Raw genomic sequence first — 21,773 nt, forward strand, 5'->3', positions numbered from 1 at the left:
AGTCATGTGATATGTTTCAGGCTGTAGAATGGAGGCAGGCCTGTGACAGCCTTTCCTGTGGGTGGGCTGCATGAATGAGGCCCCAGAATCTGGCTGTCCTGGTGGCTGACAGTCCGTCTATACCATCAGAACCTGCTTTGTGTATTATGGGTCCCCTCTGTTTCTGGTTCTTTCCAAAAGCCACATTCTTTTTTTTAAATTTTTTATTTCATGTGCATTGGTGTTTGCCTGCATGTATGTCTGTGTGAAGGTGTCGGGTCCCCTAGAATTGGCATTACAGACAGTTCTGAGCTGCCATGTGGGTGCTGGGAATTGAATCTGAGTCCTCTGGAAGAGCAGCCAATGCTCTTTACTGCTGAGCCATCTCTCCGGCCCCCCTCCCCCCAAAGCCACAACTTTTAACGTCATCTTTTAAAGGTGATTAGAGCTTAGAAAAAAGTCAGAGTAAATCGAATGGGTCTCAGCGCGCCAATTTGATGAATTCTTTTTAAATACTGTATTTTCAGCTATGTTTCGGAGAATTGAGGCTTCTATAAAATAATGTTTTATGAGCTACTTATTTCTGGATGTAAATGGTGGCTTTCTATATCCCTTAATGTAATCTAAAAGGTTTCTAACCCAGCTAGTTAACTCTGTGTTCCCACACTGGCTTTGTAAAAGGCCCCAGGAGGCAAACACTGTAAAGGGGATGAAGAGACCATGCCACCGTGTGGCCTAACGAAGCCTGAGGAGTAATGGGAAGATCTCGAATAAAGCTAGGTCCCGGGGGTCTTGCTTGGAAGCAGGAAGGGGTGTGCATGGCTTACAGCCTTTTGGGACCCGGCAAACTGTACGTCCACAAGCCTGCCCACCCTCCCGTTAAAGCCCTACCCCTGTACAAGCTTCAGCATGCACATCCCTTGTAACCATTTAATTCAGGTGTTCCTTGGCAAATCCACGCTATTGCTACAAACGAAGATGTAATTTAGAAAAATAACTCAAAAGGGCTTTAGATTAATTATGTCAAATTGGTTCTAACTGTGAGGCTGTCCCCCCCATCGGTTGCTTCGTGTGAGTCCGTGTTCTGCCCCCTACTCCAGGTCTCGCGATAAAACATCCAGGGAAGGGGGCAGGGAAGAAAGCGGACAAGACGTTACCTAAGATCCTTAGCACGTTGAAATTGTATGATTTTGATTTAAAGCTAATTTGTTGCACTTCCTTTCCCGGTTAGATATTTATCAACAACGATTGGCACGGATCCAAGAGCGGAAAAAAGTTTGCCACATACAACCCTTCGACTCTGGAGAAAATCTGTGAGGTGGAAGAAGGCGATAAGGTCCGTCCTCTCCGTCTTTTCTCAGTAATTCGATTAGAGAGACGGGAGGGCTGGGGAGGCCGTGTGGCTTGGCTGTAGGACGCGTGGGCCCACCTCCAGGTAGGGCCCGGGCAACCACAGCAGCTGGTCGGTATGTGCAGCTCAGACACAGCCGAGCATGAGATCAATTACAGATGGTCTTCTGCAAAGAGTCACCATCTTTGATGGATGTTTCTCCATCTCTGAGGATGACCTCAGCTGCCTTCATCACACAGCTGAAGGGAAGGGTTGGTTTTTTGGTTTTTTTTTTTTCTCAAATCAATTATTTCAACCTGTAAGCATTAAAGAATCTTTCGAGAAGGCATTTCCTGCTGGTGTGTTTCACCAAAAGTAGCATTCTGGCAGGAGACACTTATAAAAAAAGGGGGGGGGAGGGAGGAAGGGGGGCTTGAAGGATGGGGAAGATGATCCGAAATGATCCTGGGGGTAGTGATATGTTACATGACTGCATAGTTTCTTGGCTGTGGAAATGCACATGAAATGAGACTGTAGTCTGTGTAGACCTTTTTGCCTGGTGTAAGTAAGGTCTCCTTTATCACACAGACATGGAGGGACCTCTGCATGTAGCTTTTTTTACCTTTCAAGGCCATAAATGTGTTTTAAATAGAAGGACCTCTAAAGAAAAGCTGATTAGGGTGATAGCCTCCTACACAGGGGAGAAAACCATGACCCTCTGTTTAACCACTGGAGTACTGGATGGATCGTCCGCCTGCCTTTCTTCTGCCTTTCTTCCATCCTCTCCTCCTTTTTTCTCTTCCTTTCCCCTCATCATCCTACTTCCCTTCCTCCATTCCCCCCTCTCTCTCTTTTCTCCCCCATCCGCCATTCTGAGACACCAACTGGCATTATTTTCCAGGCTAGTGGAAAATTCCTAGGCTTCCAGGAAGCTTCCTGGGATTACAGGTGCTAGATAATTTGGGGGGGGGGGGTTTGCAGGTCAACCCCAGGGCCTTTTGCATGCTGGGTAAGCACTCTAGTGCTGAGCCACACCCTCAGCCCTTGGTTTCTTGAGGTAGTTCTCACTATTTAGGCCAGTCTTGCCTCCAACTCTGGATCCTCCTGCCTCTACCTCCTAAACGCTGAGGTTATAGGTATGCACATCACACCTGCTGAACAGGTAGCCTTACTATATGCCTTGGTGAGGCCAAGTGGGTGAGGAAGACTTGGATTTTCTTGTACAGGTGACAGCTTTTCTATGTGCAGGAAGCACAGTGACTCACCTGCATAGACCTGGCTCCCTGTGGTTCCCTACACTGAAAAGGAAAGAAATGGGAACAGCTGGGAGGAAGCTGGGCGGCTCTGGCAGAGAGGGTATATGGATGTTAAACCCCTGCTTCCTAAAAGTAGGAACCCAGTGGCAGGCTCTGGTTCCTCCCATCCTCTGGATGAATATTTTGCTCTATATACCCAGAGACAGAGACTACATATCCCTTGCAGCTGGAGAGGCCCCTACCTCCCCTCAGGAACCAGGACAAGAACCACAGTGCCCAACATTTCCCTTGCTAAAGCTTGCCCTCACTCTGTGAAGGCTTTGGTGATGCTCTTGCCTGAATGTGGTCCTCATCAACTACCTGCCACATCACCCTAGGGAGACAGGCTCGGTGCAGGGTGAGACATTGTCTCTCAGCAACCAGCTCTTCAGAGCCCATTTTCCTGAAATGAGGACAAGTGGGTCTCCTCTGCATACCTCTCGCTTCCGTCCTTTTAAAAGATCAAGGGCAGGAGCAAGGCTCTGTAGTGGAAGGCTTGTCTAGCAGGTTCAAGTCTCAGCATTAAAAAGTAAAATCACAAAGACCTGTGGTTGTTACTTGTCCGTAAGTAGCACATTGGGTGTGGAAATAGTGGTCTCTGTGTGTGTGGAGATGGAGCTGACACATGGGAAGTCCTTCTAATTTTTTAAATTTATTATTAGTGTGTGTGTGACGTGTGTGACTGCAGACACTCCTGTGTTCACTGGGAGGTCAGAGGGCAGGTTGGGGGAGCCGTTCCTCTCTGCGTTATGGATTCTGGGGGTTGAACTCGGCTCTTCAGGTTTCATAGCAAACACTTGCCAGCTGAGCTGTTGTTATCTCGCGGCCCCAGAAAACCTTTCAGACCTGGGTCAGCCAGAAAAAGATTTGAGGTCGACGACTCTATGAAACATTAATATGTCAGAAATATTTTACAAGACTTACCATGTAAAGAAAAAAAAATTTTACTCAGAAGGCCCCAGTCATGCAAGGGATTTAAAGACTCGCTGCTTGACGTTCTGAGCTGCCCCCTCCTTCCTTGGCTCCACGGCGGCAAGTCACCTTGTTTTCTGTGCCCTCAGACTGCGGTGGTGGCCGGGAAAGTGACACTCTCTCTCTCTGTTTGCCGTGCAGCCCGATGTGGACAAGGCCGTGGAGGCCGCACAAGCCGCCTTCCAGCGGGGTTCCCCATGGCGCCAGCTGGATGCGCTGAGGCGAGGCCAGCTGCTGCACCAGCTGGCTGATCTTGTGGAAAGGGATCGTGCCATCCTGGCCGTGAGTATCGGCACTGGGCAGGTGTGGGGGGACTGTCCTCACTGGTCCCCTCACTGAGGGCACCGTTTCCATGGGAAGTGGTGGGAAACATCTGAGGTGCTTGTTTGGTTGTGGCCATGGGTCTATTTGGTCTTTGGACGTGGGGAGCAGGTGGCCATGCCTCAGGACTTCATCCTTTTCATCTTGCAGTCGGGCTTTCTCCCCTGCAGCTCAGCTTTGTGGTCATATTTTTGTTTGTGCTCTAACAAATATTGCCATACAGCTTCTTGGCCAAGCTGCATAAAGGAAGTTCCCCTGCCTCTGTGGTTTCTAGACTAGGGACATTCACAGAAAGAAGGTCACCAAAGCCTGAGCTCATCTGACCTCACCTGGACATTTATGTATTAACTGTTTTCTTCTTCATATTAAGTTCCTTGCTAACATAAATATAACCTCATCATAGGCATGCTAGTCTCCCCTTATCTGAAGTTTCAGTTATCCAGAATCACCCCCCCCACACACACACACACCCTGCTCAAAAATATCACATGGAAAATGCTGGAAATAAGCAAATGGCCTTGTATTGCAGCAAACTGCTGTAATTTCATTTATTAGTTGCTGCTTCTCATCTCTTAACAGTGATTTACAAGCTAAGGTTTATTGTAGGAACTTAGTATCGGAAAAAATGCAGGACGTATTTAGGGATTCGGCACTACCTACAGTTTTCAGGCATCATAGAATATAGGTGATCCCACGGGCTTAATGAGCTGGTTGTAGTCTTTTTGTTTTTTAATATTGAAACAAATGACACTGTTTATAGAACATCAAAGACCTTGTATTATCTAAATGCATTCCCATATCACCCCTGAACTGGACAGTGGTGAACACATCCAGAATGTTGACAAGGACAAGATTTGATTATCAAAGACCCACAGCATAAGAGGTATGGGTTCAAATCCTAGCTTTACCACTTACTAATTTCATGCTGGTTTCTTAACTGCCTGGGATTTATTTCTTCAGGTAAAATGTCAGAGATAATGATATCCAAGTGTTGGGAAAAAGAGCCATTTTAAATCCTCAGCAGAGTCCCCAGCACACAGGAAGCACCAATGAAGAGAGCTGTTATAAAAAATAGCAATCATCACATTGATGCTACGTAAGCCCCAGGCTCTGACCCGAGCTGCCCACCTCCCTGCCGGCCAGTAACTCCTCCACTAGGACATAGGGACAGGGATAGTAATACAGCCTACTCATGGGTGGGACTCGTCTATGGGGCTGGGAGGCCTTAATAAGTTGTAAGCCTGTTCTGCAGCAAGAGTCAGCCCTCCTTTGGTCCTGAGGTAGATGACCAGAGGGTCTCTGGGTCACAGGAAGTCTTTCGTGTTTTCATACTTTCCGTCATTATTGTTTGTGGGGGATGGGTGGGTGCATGTGTGTGGGTGTGCGCTTGCCAGGGTGAGCATATGGAGGTCAGAGGACAACCTTCAGGAGCTGGTTCTCTTCTTTTACCATATGGGTCCCAAGGATCCAGCTCAGGTCCTCAGGCTTGGTGGCAAGAGCTTGTACCCGAGCTGTGTCACTGGCCACACGGGGGTCTCGGAACCATGACCACATTCACTCTAGCTGTCTGTTGGACAGGTCAATTTCTTGTTTAAAATTTTGTTGAGGCCCATTTTGTAGGGAGGTAGATCTCCTTTTTGGTCATTGATTTAGAAGAATTTTTTTTTTCTGATGTTGAGAACCAGGAGAGTCGCCACCCTTTGGAAGAGCAGTATCAGGCTGGACACTGACTTGCTTTTGTCCCGAGGGTACTCTTTAGGGCTAGGGGAGCCCTTCTTGAGAGAGGTCTGTGGATGCCACGACCTCTGCTTCCCTCCTCCCAGCTGCTAGGTCTCCTGTTCCCAGGAATGAGGCTGAGTGAGTGTAGCTCCCTCCCAGGCTGAAAGCTCCAGAGAGCCTCTGCTCTCTTCCCGCACCGAAAACCAGCCGCACTGTCCAAGCTGCCAAACTGGCTTTTTCAAAAACATTTCTGTTTTCCCCCACATGAGCTCATCAGTCTGCAATGTCCGTGAGTGCTAATAGCAGGCTCAAGAGGATGTGCCCTGGGCAACCCTCCCCGCCCTGTCCTCAAGTGTCGGTACCATGTGTGGGGCAAAGCGGGCGCAAGGCCACCTTCCCCTCCGGCCTGTCCCATCGCCCGATGTGATGGCAGACAGACACAGGTGGGAGGAACGGGGACGGCGGCAGCACCCAGCACATCATCGTTCTTACCACTGCAACCTGCTCGCCCACAAGAAATGAGATCCAGCCCTTGGCCACAACATTAAAGGGACCCAAGAATGACTGGGAAACGAGGCTTTGAAACTTCTGACCACATCATAGGAGGGCCCCCCTCGCTCTCCACCTTGATATGGTTTCCTGCCTTTTTGAGCAGCAAAGTGCTTTATTCTGTCGTCTGCCCTTGCCAGCTCAGTGGTTTGATGGAGCTGGGTGTTTATGCAGTGTTCGAAGTTTGGAAACAGATGTGCGGGCCTCAGTGGCTCGTGGCTTTCTAGCTCTGTTGAGGCCCAAGCTGGGCTCCAAGCTGCGGCCTTTGGGGTGCTTATCGAGGTAGGTGCCAAGTAGGGCTCCCCACACACACACCCGATGGAAGATCAACCTTCCGACCTAGGTACCATTTCCAGACCCTCATTTACAGTCTGGGTGTACCAGCATTAGGGGCAGCCATCCCAACTTTCTCATCCTGTAGCATCTGAACGTTGAGATGCATTCACCTTTCAGAGGGTACATTTTTCTCTTAACAACTAAAAAAAGTAAGGCTGAGAGTGGCTGGGGTGGCTCATGTTTGTATCACAGCAGTAAGTCACATGACAACCACCTGTTTCTGTCAGAAGCTAACATTTGATTTCTCAAGCTCAGCCCTCTGACTATCTCCAATCTCCTCCTCCTCCTCTTCACTTTTCCTTGTGCATGTGAAGATGGACAGGTGTCTTAGTTAGGGTTTCTATTGCTGTCATAAAAACACTATGGCCAAAAAGCAACTTGGGGAGGAAAGGGTTTATTTCCTCTTACAATTCTCAGGTCATACTCCATCACTGGAGGAAATCAGGACAGGAACTAAAGGCAGGAGCTGAGGCAGAAGCCATGGAAGTGTGGTGCTTACTGGCTTCCTCTCCATGACTTGCTCAACCTGCCTTCTTTTTTTTTTTTTTTTTTTTTTTTTTTTGGTTTTTCGAGACAGGGTTTCTCTGCGTAGCTTTGCGCCTTTCCTGGAGCTCACTTGGTAGCCCAGGCTGGCCTCGAACTCACAGAGATCCGCCTGGCTCTGCCTCCCGAGTGCTGGGATTAAAGGCGTGCGCCACCACCGCCCGGCAAAAGTTTCTTTTCTTTCTTTTTTTTTTTTTTTTTGGCTTTTTTTTTTTTTGAGACAGGGTTTCTCTGTGTAGCTTTGCGCCTTTCCTGGAACTCACTTGGTAGCCCAGGCTGGCCTCGAACTCACAGAGATCCGCCTGGCTCTGCCTCCCGAGTGCTGGGATTAAAGGCGTGCGCCACCACCGCCCCCAACCTGCCTTCTTATACCATCCAGGACCACCTGAGCACGGTGGTCCTGCCCAAAGTGAGCGGTGGGTCTTCCCCATCAATCATTAATCAAGAAAATGCCCCCACGGACTTGTGAACGAACCAGTCTGGTGAAGGCATTTTCTCAATCCAGGTTCTTTCTTCCCAAATGACTCTGGCTTGGGTCAGGTTGACAAAACACTAGCCAGCCCCACATGTGAGTACAGATATGTGCGTACATGTTTCAATGTGTGTGAGTGGAGGCCGGAGGTCAACATCCGGTGTCGTTCCACAGGAGCAATCCACTTTGTTTTTCATCCTGTTTTGTTTTGTTTTTAGAAACAGAATTTCTGATCTGCTTGGAGCTCACCAATTAGGCAGGGCTTGTTGACCAGTGAGCCTCAGGGACTTGTCTTTGCCCCTTTCATGCAGGAATTACAAGACTTTGCCACCATACCTGGCTTTTCTTAAACATGGGTCCTGGGGATCGAACTCAGGTCCACATGCTTACAAGGCAAGCGCTCTACCACCTCCTTACCCCCTCCCCCGCCCCTTTTAGAGAACTTGCTGTCTAAATTTATTGTGAACTGGGTTTTGTTTATACAAAGTCTTTACAACCAATCTAGAAAATTCAAGTTATTACTCTAACTGAGCGATCTTGCCTAAGTTAAGGATTTAAAAATCTGTGGGTAATGCTTATTAAATGCCCTCCAAGATGCTGACTTGTAGGCTCTGGACTTGCAATATGTGTTATCTCATTTCAAAATCAGGAAGTTGAGGTCCAGAAAAAGTAAGCACCCTGTCCAAGGCCACTCAGCCAGAGGTAGAAATCCAGGATGGGAGACAGATGTTTGTCACGTCGTGGACTTTCCCACAACGCCCCATCCATGTCCTCTCCCTTACCATGTCACAGCAAGGAGCTGTGACAGACAGATCCCTAGCTTCATGCACGAATGTGCTCATGCTCTTGGGCACTTGACAGAGCTGGGGTTCTTTGGACAATCTGGAGAATGCTAGGCTTCTCCTCAGAAAACGAAAGTACCAACTCAGATGCCAGTCCATGGGGGGCTAAAGGTACAGGGTACTGGGTGTCACTTCAGCCTCCAAGTGGTTGATGCCACAGGTAGGACTCAGGCCTCAGCCAGACCTAGCCAAGTTCTGTCATCTCCAGCAAGTCTGGGTCCTCCCTCCTCAGGGACACCGTCAGGATCACCCTGCCGAGTGCATAAGAGAAAGCCGGACTGTCCACCAGTTACCACCTGGACAATTGCCGTGGGCTGCTTAGATGAGTGCCATGTTCCCCGACTCCCTTAACTCACACACCAGGCCCAAGAGGGTGCAAATGTTAACATCTTCATGTTGCAGCAGAGGTAACTGAGGTGGAAGACATCTCGGGGCTCAGGCAGCATCAGTCAGGGGAGACTGCTCCTATGACTAGGAGATGGCTCGGTCCGCACAGAGTTTGCTGTACAAAGATGAAGACCCAGGTTTGAATCCTTGGCACCGCTTAAAAAGCTGGGCACGGCAGGGTGTAACTCCCAGAGCTGGGGAGATGGAGACAGGAGGATCCTAGAGCTGCCGGACCAGCTAGTCCAGCTAAATAAGTAAACGCCAGGCTCAAGGAGACACTGTCTCAATAAGTAAGGTGCCAAGCGAGTGAGGATGCATCTACATGCATGAACACCCATAGGCACATGTGTCTGTGCACACGTGAACATGTATACATCCATACATATCACATACACACAGGAAGTGGTTGTTTATTTTGGTTGTCTCTGAAGCAAAGGTCAGACAGAAGAGCCCTGAATATCTTAGGCCTTCCAAATGCCTGGGGATGCCTAACCGGTGATGGCTGAGATGGCTGAAGTCAGTGCTGGCTGGCTGGTCAGCCTGAAGGAGTCATCCATCGGGTCCTGTTGTGAGCGTCTGCTCCTTCATCTTCTAATGGGAGCAGAGACATCCAGTACATGATAACACACAGGCAGTTGCTCTGGGGATAAAGCCCTGGGTAAGGAATGAGGAGGCTCCTCCCTTCCTCTCTCCAGCTCCATAGACACTTCAGCAGGAATCCAGCCCTAGGCAAGGCAGCGGGTGGATACTTCCTGTGAAGCTGGATAACTGGAGGTTTCTGCACAGTGCTCCACAGGGCTGCTTGTGTGAGGGACAAAGGGGTCTCTTTCACCCAGGCTAGAAATAGAAAAGAATCCCAACATTGAGCAGCGGCACCCTGGCCTGGGTGACCGCCTCGTCCAGCCAGCTTGCCCTCCCTGCTCTGTTTCCGCATCCGGCCTGCAGCCTGCTTGGAAAGCTTTGCATCTTTGTGCTGGCGGCTTGACCCTCGTGCGCTCCATCATTCTTTTCGCCGCCACACTAACCAGCTCAGCTGAGAAGGAAAAGCCCACGTCTTCCCTTCCTCTTTTGTTAGAAGGCACTGCCCTCTTGGTAGCCAAACTTCTGGAAGCTCCATGGGGTGCGCGAATGTCCAGGTCTGGATGGTACAGTGGAGACCGCTCTGGAGGGACTAGGTGGCTCCTAGCACACCTTCAAATGAGCAGCAGGGAGAGAATGCCTGTACTTCACCAGCCCTGACTCAGGCACCAGGCAAGAAAGGCTGGCCAGTCCTGGCCAGTAGGGGCAGGTCCATTTCATTGTAGAGACAGGCTTTCTGAAAGGGGCATGTAGGGACTGAGGGGTAGAGCTATGCCCTGGGGTTGTGTTTTCTCCTTCACCCTCTACTTAACCACCGGAAGATAAGAAAACTGTGTCTACCAAAGGAGCCGTCTTCTTCTTGCAGACCCTGGAGACCATGGACACCGGCAAGCCATTCCTTCACGCCTTTTTCATGGACCTGGAGGGCTGTATTAAGACCTTCAGATATTTTGCCGGGTGGGCAGACAAAATCCAGGGCAGGACCATCCCCACAGGTGAGCCTGCCCAGGATAGACTGTAGCCTCGCTTGGGTCTACTGTGGAATCTGTCTTCTCTCCCCGCCCCCGCCCCCGCCCCTTCCCCATGGGCATCCTCCTCAGAGCCCTCTCCCTACATGGCAACATGCTGATACCTCTAGGGAACTCTATTCATGTTTTCAACTTAAGCGCAAATCATTCCACTGTGTAACAGAGAAGACCCCTGCAGGTGTCTCCATTTCTTTCTTTCAGTTTTACCATGTGAAATTCTTTTGTGTTTGTTTGTGTTTTCGTTGTGGTGGTGGGGTTGTCTTTTTGTTTTGGCTTTTGTGTATTTTTTGAGACAGAGTCTTTCTATTATATAGCTTTGGCTGTCCTAGAACTTGCTATATAGATCAGGCTGACCTTGAACTCCCAGAGATTCACTTGCCTCTACCTCCTAAGTGCTGGGATTAAAGGTGTATGCCGCCACCAAGCATGGGTCCATGTGAAATTCTTAACCATGATCGTGTTCTTTTCCTGGGTCGCCTCTCTTCCAGATAACAATGTTGTGTGCTTTACCAGGCACGAGCCCATTGGGGTGTGTGGAGCCATTACGCCGGTGAGTATGGGACTTTTCTGTCACAGACTGGTTCTGCCCACTACAACCACCCCTGACTGAGTGCAGGCTCGGGGCATGGGGCTCTGTGCGCAAGGGTGCCCGTGATTTAGGGTGTTCAGCAAGAGGCGCAGTAGATTCCAGCAGAGTGTTCAGAAGTGGCCTGCTCCTTTGGGATGGAGAGTCTTTTAACTGGAGCTGGAGAATAGGAAAGTTTGGTCAACTGAGAAGAGGGCTTTGCAAGCCGTGGGACCTGCCTGGGCAAAGGCATGGGTTGGCAGCCTCCTTGGAAGGAAGCAGAGGAAGGCTGGTCAATGGGAGCTTAGGCTAGGATGAACACACCTGGCAGATAGCAGGGCCCATTCCTGCAGCCCTGGATGCCAGGCCGCTGAGACCTGCGCGTGTTGGGGGAACTCAATGCTACCAATCTGTTTGGGAAGCCCCGGGCCACTTCCACAGCAACTGGGTGAATGAGGATGGGAGACGAGGAAAATATCACCCCTTTGGCAAGCACTTTTGAGAGAATGGGAAGACCCACAGGATAGAACTTTCTCTGCGTTAGCATCTCCAGGGTGCAACTGAGCAAGCCCTGGGCTTCTGTAACCTTGCACATGCCAATGCTATCCTTCGAGGCCCGGTCCAGACCATGCAGAGGAAGTGTCCTCCACAGAGTGGGGTGGGCCCTGGGTTGGGGGCACAGTGGACCTGAACCTCATGGTCCCCTTCTTGTACTCTGGCACAGTGGAACTTCCCCCTGCTGATGCTGGCCTGGAAACTGGCTCCTGCCCTGTGCTGCGGAAACACTGTGGTCCTGAAGCCAGCTGAGCAGACACCGCTCACCGCCCTGTACCTTGGCTCTCTCATCAAAGAGGTAAGACGTCTGAAAAGAAGATATTATGTATTCCAGATAGAGCCCCATACCCAGGAGCCAGGCACCATGAAAATCGGTGACAGCGGCCATCAGCTCACGATGCAGAGGGAAGGGCATGACTTTTTTTTGCATGGAGTCGCTGATCTGGAAGCTGCTGTTCCTCCCCACCGTACTAATAAGATCCTGCTCCTCTCATTAAGTCGCAAGCTGGCAGTTAGCACTCTGTTTGATCTAGAGCATTTGCAGGCAGGGGCCAGAAAAGGAAGCCCCAAACTCCACAGTCCTGGGCTCAGTGGCCATGAGATGTGAAAAGGTTCTTCCTCCTCTGGGAGGGTGGCCTGGCCAGCTGGCCAGCTAGCTGCAGCTGTGCCAAGAGCCTCCACACTACCCTCCCCACCCCAAGGGAGCCACAACTCAGGGAAGCAGTGGGCTAGAGGGACACCTGCCAGACACACCTGGCAACATATTTCAGCCATTCCATCATCAGCATGCGTATAGCAAAGATTGAAAGAACAAGAAAGGCCACCACTTTGCTCCCAGCCGGACCGAGGCAGCTGGGAAGTACCCGCTGTACTGCTGAGGGAGGCTGGGGCCTCTGGAACCAGCCGGGTCTCACCTCACCTCACCGGCCACATACTTATCATGTAAAAGAGACTCCAGGGTCCCAACATCACAACCATTACCGAATTGTGTCTGGGAAACTGAAGATTCAAACATTGTGCCCTAAAATGGCATTTTAAAAATAAAGTCACAGACAAGACCCAGCTGTGTTGGGAATGGGACCTTCTATCCCATTAGGTTGGGGAGAGTCTTGTTAATGGGGAGGGGGTCTCCCATCTGTGCCCTGCATGAGTGTGAGTATGGAAGAATCAGCAGCCCCCTGCCTCAGCAAGTGTCAATCCTGGATGAGTCCAGTGGGACTAGCAAGGGGAAGGAGTTCTCATTTTACCTGGATGAGGGTGGGGCAGAGTAAGAGCCCACATTGGCTTGGCAAGGACACAGATGCTCTAGATGGGGCGTGGCCAAGGTAGCGCTCCTTCCCTCAACACCCCCCCCCCACATACACAGTCACACATGTTCTCATATGTGTCTACACATATGTATGTTTACACACACAAGCACACACAGACTCACATATGAGCACTCACACACATACAGGTGCACCCATTCACACACTCATACTCATACATTCATACAAATACACACTCTCCCACAAATACACATATGTGCTTTCACATTCCCATGCTCTTACACCCACACGCACATATTCACAGACACAGTCTCACATATGCACATTCACATTCACATGTATACACATACATACATACAAACACACACACACACACACACACACACACACACACACACACACACACGTACATGCACACACATACACACATTCTCCCCAACACACACACACACACACACACACACACACACACACACACACACACACACACACACACACACACGCAATCTTAGACAAGAGGGCTACTGCCACCTAGTGGCAACCCTGAGCCTTTGCCCCTGAGCCCTGCTAGGGCGAGAGGCTCTTGGGGTGGAGGTGGGGGATGATCAAGTTACCTAAGTGCTTGCACTCTTAGCTTGCAGAAGAGGATTAGGAGGGTGGTGTGGGAGGGGGCGATGCTGATGTGGGTGTGTCCCGGCCAGTGTGCGACCCAGCTTCCCTTTGAGGATGCTGCTCTGCTCCGGGACATCACGCAGCTACAACTCCTGCCAGCCCTGCGGGTGGGTCTACAGCTGCAGCTGGTGCTGAACCTCGGCTCCTTCAATGCCTTTCCTGTACCTCCCAGGTCGGGTTCCCTCCGGGTGTGGTGAACATCGTGCCAGGCTTTGGGCCCACAGTGGGAGCAGCAATCTCCTCTCATCCACAGATCAACAAGATAGCCTTCACAGGGTCCACAGAGGTAAACCCTCTTCTTCTATTATTTGAGACCCACAGACATTTCCTTGAGAAACTCAAATATGATTTTTTTTCTAAATCTAACAATGTTCTAACTATTAGTAAAATGTCACTGTTCCAGTTTCCAAACTAAATAAATAGTTAATAGAATGTGGAAGTCTTAAAAAAATAAATGAGAGATAAGATAAAATAAAAATGTAAAACATCTGTATAGTCAACACGATCATAAGTAAGGCTGAGAGATGATAAACAGGCTGTTAGAAAACCAGTTGTATTGCATGTAGCTCTCCAACTGTTCATACACCCTTCATGTGAAAAGCACCGAAAAGTCAATGAAGGAAATAAAGAAGACAGCAGAATGATGGGAGAAACGGACTCCTCTGAGATATCTAGTCTGGCTAGGGGCCTGCTACCCATCTTACTCCTGTCCTCCCCTTTAGCAGCCAGGATGAGCATCCTCAGAGACCCTAGTCAGAATTAGACCATAGCCTACAACCACCATTCCCCTGGATGGCATTAAACAATCCTGGCACTGTGTAAACGGAGCTACCCAGTTCTAAGTTGTGGGGTCTGCCCTGGTCTCCTGGGTCTTTCCCAGCTCGGAAGTTCTTGGTGTCTGGCTAAACTCGTGCCAGGATGTGTCAGGAGGCATGCTAGGCCAGCTGCACCTCCATCTGCATATCCAGGGCACAGAGAGCCGCTGTCAGGGTGTACGGGCATGTTGTCCTGTGGTACCATATCAGCTACCAGTTCTCACTCCTCCTCCCAAGGAGGGTTCAGTCTTCAAAGGGCTCCACAGAATTGGCCACATGTCATCACAAGGATGGACCATCATTGCTGTTTCCCTAAATTGACAGTCCCCTCAAATCAGCATGACCTCCATATCGGGCCGGCAGAGTCCTGGCTGTCACTAGCAGGAGTGGAAGGTCACCCTCAGCAGGGTGCCCAGCAGCAGTGGCCAGCTCGGGGAGCCGAGGCTGTGTGACAATATGATGCATCAGGCCTGGGGTGTGTCACTGAGGCAGATGACCACAGTGCCACCAGGCACAGCTCCATCTCCTGGGGCCAAGTTCACCATGTCTAAGAGTTAACAAAGCCTGATTTTTACTCTGAAGGTTGGAAAGCTGGTTAAAGAAGCTGCCTCCCGGAGCAACCTGAAGCGGGTCACGCTGGAGCTGGGGGGCAAGAACCCATGCATCGTGTGCGCCGACGCTGACCGTGAGTCACTGGGGCGATAGGCGTTTCCTCACTTCCCGGTGTGTGTTCAGGACCCATGAAAAGAGGAGCATGCTCACACAATTCGATACTCCCCTCATGGGATGGGCTGCCTGCTGTCCCCACAGGCCCAGCCTATGGAGGGAAGAATACCAATTCTGAGATAGGTAAGCCTGTGGCTTACAGGTACTCCACAGTCTACCCCTGAAGGCTAAGATCACCTTCCTGCACCTAAGAAGGTAGAGGGGGATGTAAGGACCCCAAAGACCAGGTCCAGTTTCTCCTGTGGGGCCTTTCTGGGCTGGAGAAGGAGGAGGCAGGCTCCCCACTCTGGGCGTCCATTTTTCTATTCTTTAAGTCAGTACAGATGCAGGGCTCTCATGCTCTCAAAAGAGTTGAAGTGTTTCTCCTTTGTCTTGGGTCTTGCTGACCCTTCAGAACACAGAATAAAAACATGCTCTGGGTGTCATTCCCGTATCACCTCCTCCCTGGGAAAGCCACCTGCTCAGCAGCTGGGAGCAGCTAGCGTCTGCCAGAGCGGTATGACACAATACTAAAACGTGTGTTATTGTTGGCTGCTGTGTCCAGAAGAGGGCAGAGAGGACCACACTGGGCGTCCATTCACCTGATCACTAGGTCACCTCCCAAAAGGTGTGACTCCCCAAAAACCTTAGCACACCCACGCTTTAAAGGACAGCCTCCCCCACTGTCCACTGGTGCCAGAAAGCTCTGCCACAGAGAACAAAGTCTTCAGTGCCACACTCAGATAAGACCAGGATCGCAAATAGCCCTGAGAAAAAAATAACCCTGCTACAATTTCTCACTAAGATGTGAAGGATCCGGAGCAGTTCCTGTCCCTAAAGTTGGTTTTCAGTGGGGGGAAAGAGTGGGGAAGAAAGCCGGGGAGGCTGTGGAGAGGGACGGCCCGTCTCTGCCTGAGCAGAGATGCTGCTGGAGTCACTTGGAACAGTTTTATAATGTTTCCCTACTGTGACTCACATTTGGGGTCCCAAACTCCCATCCCAAAGAACCACCTGCTGTCCACTCTGTGACGCGAACCCCCACAGCAAAGCAGCAGAAACAAGCTATGTGAGGACTGGTTTTCCAGGCTCTCGGAAACAGAGCCTGCCCCCTTCCTCCCCCTCCCTCCCCCTCCCTCCTTCTGCCCCCCCCCCCCGCCTCCTCCTCCAGGCAGCGCCATTGCACAAAATTAAATCCTGACATAATGTCCAGGGTGTCACACACCATTCTGCCACTTCGGTCATCCTTCCTGGCTCTCATCAGGGACCAGGAAATGAATTGGTGTCTTAGGGAGAGGCATTTGAGCCTAGCTCTGGACCCAGCTGCAGGGGTGAGGTGCAGGGAGGAAGGAGAGACTGTTCTGTTATAACCCTGCTGGGGTACAGTCCCTCCAGACTGTCCCCAGTTTCGCACAGGAAAGCTGGGGGGGAGGTTCCATGGACAGATGAGCTGGAAAGTCTTCGGGCTCTGCGCTCATTAGCATATTAATGGCGCTGAGAAGTCTTCGGGTCTTGGACTTACTCAACTCAGACTTGATGGATCTAAAAGTCCCTCCCCCCTCTCCTCTCCTTTGGGAAGCGCTGAGAAAGAAAAATTAGTTTCTGAAATGCAGTCATCTGGGGCCTGTTTTCTTGCGGGGGCAATTAGGGCTGCAGCTGTTGGCGGGCCCTGCTGTAACAACTTAATCGCTTCCTCTCGCCTCCCCCGACCCCCAGTGGACTTGGCCGTGGAGTGTGCTCACCAGGGAGTGTTCTTCAACCAAGGCCAGTGCTGCACGGCGGCCTCCAGGGTGTTCGTGGAAGAGCAGATCTACGGAGAGTTTGTGAGGAGGAGTGTGGAGTATGCCAAGAAGAGGCCAGTGGGAGACCCCTTCGATGCCAAAACAGAGCAGGGGCCCCAGGTAACCGCCAACACACACGTCTTCCGTGGGGTGCTCCACGTGGGGGCTGAGCTAGGCAGAAGTGTGGCCACAGACAGGGTTGCCCCTCCCAGGAAAAGAGCTAGCGTGTGCTGTCACTCAAGGCTTTCATTTAGAAGCTGATGGACTTGGGTTTGTCAGGAAACGGAGCTGTAGTCATGGAGAAGAGGGAGGAGCCAGTGGATCGAGGTGCGAGGCTATCTGTGCAGACCCTGTAGCCCTCTTGATATGGTCACCTTCAAACCCTGGGGACAGGTCACATCGAGTTTCCTGAACCCTGCTGATGAGGGGTACAGCCAGGGCACTGACTGACCAGTCTTGACTCAGGGGTCCCCAAGGCCACGCGCCTTACCTCATGGGATAACCCTCGGGAACCAGAGGGCAGAGAGACTCTAGCGACTGGACTAGATCCTAGGCAGTGGGAACAGGTTTCTGCCAGCCTGGTTTGGGAAGCCTGGACAGGATGCAAACAGCTGTAACCATGAGGTTTAATAACATTTGTAAAGGGCACGTCCTGTGTGGCTTTCTTGCTAACGGTAAGTGAAGCTGATGGATGGATATTCAAGAGGGCGGCCTGGCCACCCCTGCACTATTGGACCAGAGCACGGTGGCAGCGCTCTGTTTTTTGCCAGATTTCTGCTCAACTCTCAAGTTTCAAGCAGCCATATCTGTGGCTTACCCACCGTTATCTATCCCAGAAGTTCACTGTTGACCGCTGAGTTGGCACCAAATGTTTACACAGGAAGCTGCTGAGCTCAAACTAGACTCTGGGGTTTTGCTCCTTCCAGTCCTTAGTTTCCTCATCTGGAAAATGGGAGCAGTAGAAGGTGTCACATCACCAGGAAGTATTCAACAGAGGAAATTTGTCCTAAGGCAGAAACACTGACTGGCATCTCTCTGACCTAGGAGGCACATACACACTGCTGTGTGATTTCAGGTATCTCGGTCAGTTTCGCCTAACCATCCTGTGCGGATGCTGGCTAGGGAAGGAATGGAGGGAGATTTTCTGGCCAAGGTAACACCGACCCTGACCTCAGTCCATGTGCTCTGTGGCTCTGGTGTCATGTGTCCCTGGTTGGGAAGCTGTGTACAGTGCTCAGCCCCAACCTCAATCACAGACTCCAAAGTCTTGACACAAGGTAGTCCGTGGTCTCAGTGCACACACGGCTCCAGATCAGTATCAAATCCTTAAATTTGAGGGTTAATCTGGGATGGCTGGGAGCACACTAAGGACAGCTTTTTCTCCTATCATTCCCGTCCTTTTCTTCCCAAGTCTCAAGTGTGGCGTTTGGAGCCAGACAGACACTTCTCCTGGGGAGTGGGTGTCCGTTCCTCCCGGGCTCTGCCGTGCGGAGTCACTTTGGAACTCACACTGTCTAACCTGGACGTTATGTCAGGATCCTGTTGATGTTCTTCCTCCTTCTAAGACCTTTAAGGTTTTGCTCTGCAAGGATGTCCAGCTGCCTAAACACTCCTGTGTGTCTCGGGCCTGTGGAAGAGCTCGCTGACCTCGATCGGGGGCCAGGGCTGGAGACCGCTTGCTGGAACACTCCATCATCTTTCGGGTTAGCTTGGCAGACAAGCAAGGAGGCCACCTGGCCTGTGCTCGGGATCTGGCGGCGTCCTCTGCAGAGCAAGCACAGCCGTGGATGGTCCTGTGGGAGCCATCTTTTCCCACTTCTGGTGCCGTGCCCTGCTCTGTCATTCCACTTCCTGCCAGATCTTTCTCTTCCTGTACTGTAGGCACCAGCTGACATTTCATGGATGGCTATTAGATTTAAACAACGTGTTTATGAGGACTCATCAGGAGGAGTGGCGTTTGGGTGTGTAGGGTTCTGACAGGGACCTAAGCTGCCTGCAGAGAAGATGGGGTCTGTCAGGACAACACAGTTCCAGCCAGCCGAGACCTGAAGCCTGGTGAAGTTACTACAGTGAGCTGCGTCAGCCCCTAGGAGGTTTCATAACATATGGGACTTTTTTTTCCACTTTAAAAAAAAATGTTTTACGTGACATTTTATTTATTCACTTTGTATGTGTATACGTTTGTGCATCATGTGTGGGGTGCACATGCCACAGTGCTTATGTGGAGACCAGAGGACAGCTCGACAGGGCCAGCTGTCCCTTTCTGCTGTGTGGATCCCTTGCCTAGCCCAGGATTGAGCTTAAGTTGTCAGACGTGATGGCCAGCTCCGTTATTTGCTGAACATCCCACCAGCCCCATCTGGGACTTTTAAGCCAAGATGTGGTTCACCCAGAGAAAGGCTGACAGGGCTTGGAATGTGTGTATTGTGGTTGCTTTCGTGGCTCTTTGTGGGTGTGTCAGCACATGGTTCTAAACCCCTAACCATGTCCAAAGGACTACAGTGAAGGGGTTCCCCCAGCATCACCCCACCAACACCCTTTCTTACCTCTCCCCACAGTGGGGCTCCCCTGCTCTTTATTCCTGGAGTACCCCTCCAGGGTTTCCTTACAGGTAGGCATCTCTATACGAAAGAGATCATGGGGCTCCGCCATTTCATTCTTTTTTTTCTTTTCCCATGTATTTATTTGTTTGTTTGTTTTTCTATTATCAGCTTGATACAGTATAAATTCCAGTATATATTCACTATATCCTAATAGTGAAATGTTTCATTGAGGCTTGCCCAGTGATGGAGTAAAACTAAAACTTATTATAAGCCGCAGTCATCCTAGGGTCCCCCCTGCTATATAGCCTCTCTGGTTCTGTGGGTTGCAGTCTGATTGTCCTTTGCTTTATATCTAGAATCCACTTATGAGTGAGTGCATACCATGTTTGTCCTTCTGGGTTTGGGTTACTTCACTCAAGGATGATATTTTCTAGTTCCATCCATTTGCCTGCAAACCTCATGATGTCATTGTTTTTCTCTGCTGAGTAGTACTCCATTGTGTATATGTACCACATTTTCTTAATCCATTCTTCAGTTGATGGGCATCTAGGTTGCTTCCAGGTTCTGGCTATTACAAATAATGCTACTATGAACATAGTTGAGCATGTGTCCTTGTGGTATGATTGAGCATTCCTTGGGTATATGCCCAAGAGTGGTATGGCTGGGTCTTGAGGTAGATCGATTCCCAATTTTCTGAGAAACCGCCATACTGATTTCCACAGTGGTTGTACAAGTTTGCATCACCATTTCATTCTTTTACTATTGTTCCTTAAAAAGAAACTCAAAGAACTTTCTGTACTTGAAATGGGTTTATTTACTTCTCATCCATTTTCTATATTGCATATTGGTGGAATACGCATGTGTGTGGGTTCATGTGTGTGTGCAGTCATGTTTACATATGTGTGTGCGTGTACTATAGGTTTGTGTGGAGGTCAGAGGTCAAGGTCAGGTTCTTCCTTTTCCAGTGTCTACTCTAGTCTTCGAGAGAATTATAGGTATGGGTCACCATGCCCAGTTTCTTTGATGGATTCCAGAGATCTGATCTCAGGTCCTTACGTTTTACTGACTGACCCGTCTCCTCAGTCCTGATTTTTTTTTTCCTACTTAATGTTACTGGAATGGAACCAAGTCTCGTATCTAAAAGTCGCAGTAACAGTGTATTTGCTTAAACTCCATCTCCTCCAGTCTGGGAGGGAGGGCACCGTCAACTGGGTCACGATAACAGCATTTGGATTTGAGGAAGGAGGATATGAAGAGGACAGGAAGAGCATCTTCCAAGTTGAGCCATCCCCAGGAGGGGTGGCCATTTGACAGATAGTTGAGCACTGTGTCCCACAGCTGAGTGTTCATCTGTGGCATGTGGCATGGGGCACCTTGGAGCCCACGAGGAGGTAGCAGAAGGCAGAACCTTTCTGAGTTCGTTTCCTTCCGACCAAGAAGCAGCATCCATGCTCCAGCATGGGGCTCACTCCTCTGTCCCCAGGGATGCTGCATCAAATGCTCAGCCCTCCCTCCCTCCTCTGCACTGTGATGGGATAAGTCCAATAAGTCCCCACCCCCCATCTGTGGTGCACAGGTAAATCATGAGACCACTAGACTTGACTTTTAGACAACCTGAAGGCATCCTAGCTTAAGTATATCCCAAATGCTGTTTGGTGTATACTTAGAATAAAGCGATCATGTGTTGTATTTCTGATAGTCACATTTAGCTGGGCATCCTGTGTTTTTACTTGTGAAATCCAATAATTCTAGCAGAATGCCAAGACCTAAGAGAATGCAACCATTTCGAAACCCGTTTCACCCTCACACTTGACCTCTCAGCATAAGGAGGGGAGTTAGACATGCGAATAAGGCCTCAAGCTGAAGGTGAGAACAGACCTTCCCATGGCCTTCAGTTCCAAAGAGCCTAGGTTTGTGCATAGGAGGACTATCTGCCCATAAGGCCGCCTGTGTGCTGATCCAGGACTTGACAAGGACACAGAGCAGAAGACCACTGATGGTACTGAGGGCCATTAGAACTACAACAGTCCCCTCCTGGGAGGAAGTGCTTATAATTCCCTTCTGTGTTTTGCAGATTGATCAAAAGCAGTTTGACAAAATCCTCGAGCTGATCGAGAGCGGAAAGAAAGAAGGGGCCAAGCTAGAATGTGGGGGGTCAGCCATGGAGGACAGAGGGCTGTTCATCAAACCCACTGTCTTCTCAGATGTTACGGACAACATGAGGATTGCCAAAGAGGAGGTAGGGGTGGCTACAGCCAAAACGGGGGCCCCAGGGGCCCTCCAAAGACTTCTTCTGAGGCCCCAGGAATCTCGGAAGCCTTCACAGGACTAACAACTCCATTTCTGAGTGGCCCTGCTGTCCTTTGGGGCTCTGGTGTCCCTGGTGAACCTCAAGGCCTGCAGCAGATACAATTGCTACAGCCCTGTTTCTGTCCTGGTTCATGGTCTCCGGGCAGCCGCAGTCCATCTCCAGCTCATGCACAGCCCAGGTCCAACACCTCTTAGCCTGGTGGGTGTTAC

The 21,773-nt window shown here is 50.3% G+C and overlaps 1 protein-coding gene across 1 annotated transcript in view; it reads left to right on the top strand.

Moving 5' to 3' along the window:
• Aldh1a3 (aldehyde dehydrogenase 1 family member A3) overlaps positions 1–21,773 on the top strand; it is a 35,140-nt gene that overhangs the window by 3,560 nt on the left and 9,807 nt on the right. Inside the window, exons 2-10 of the mRNA XM_028872812.2 lie at positions 1,211–1,315; positions 3,718–3,858; positions 10,190–10,319; positions 10,841–10,902; positions 11,642–11,770; positions 13,585–13,698; positions 14,810–14,912; positions 16,646–16,830; positions 21,328–21,492. Coding sequence (XP_028728645.1) covers positions 1,211–1,315; positions 3,718–3,858; positions 10,190–10,319; positions 10,841–10,902; positions 11,642–11,770; positions 13,585–13,698; positions 14,810–14,912; positions 16,646–16,830; positions 21,328–21,492 — 1,134 coding nt within the window. The remainder of the gene's footprint in view (positions 1–1,210; positions 1,316–3,717; positions 3,859–10,189; positions 10,320–10,840; positions 10,903–11,641; positions 11,771–13,584; positions 13,699–14,809; positions 14,913–16,645; positions 16,831–21,327; positions 21,493–21,773) is intronic.

This window comes from Peromyscus leucopus, chromosome 1, assembly GCF_004664715.2.
Source record: "Peromyscus leucopus breed LL Stock chromosome 1, UCI_PerLeu_2.1, whole genome shotgun sequence".
Classification (NCBI taxonomy): Eukaryota; Metazoa; Chordata; class Mammalia; order Rodentia; family Cricetidae; genus Peromyscus; species Peromyscus leucopus.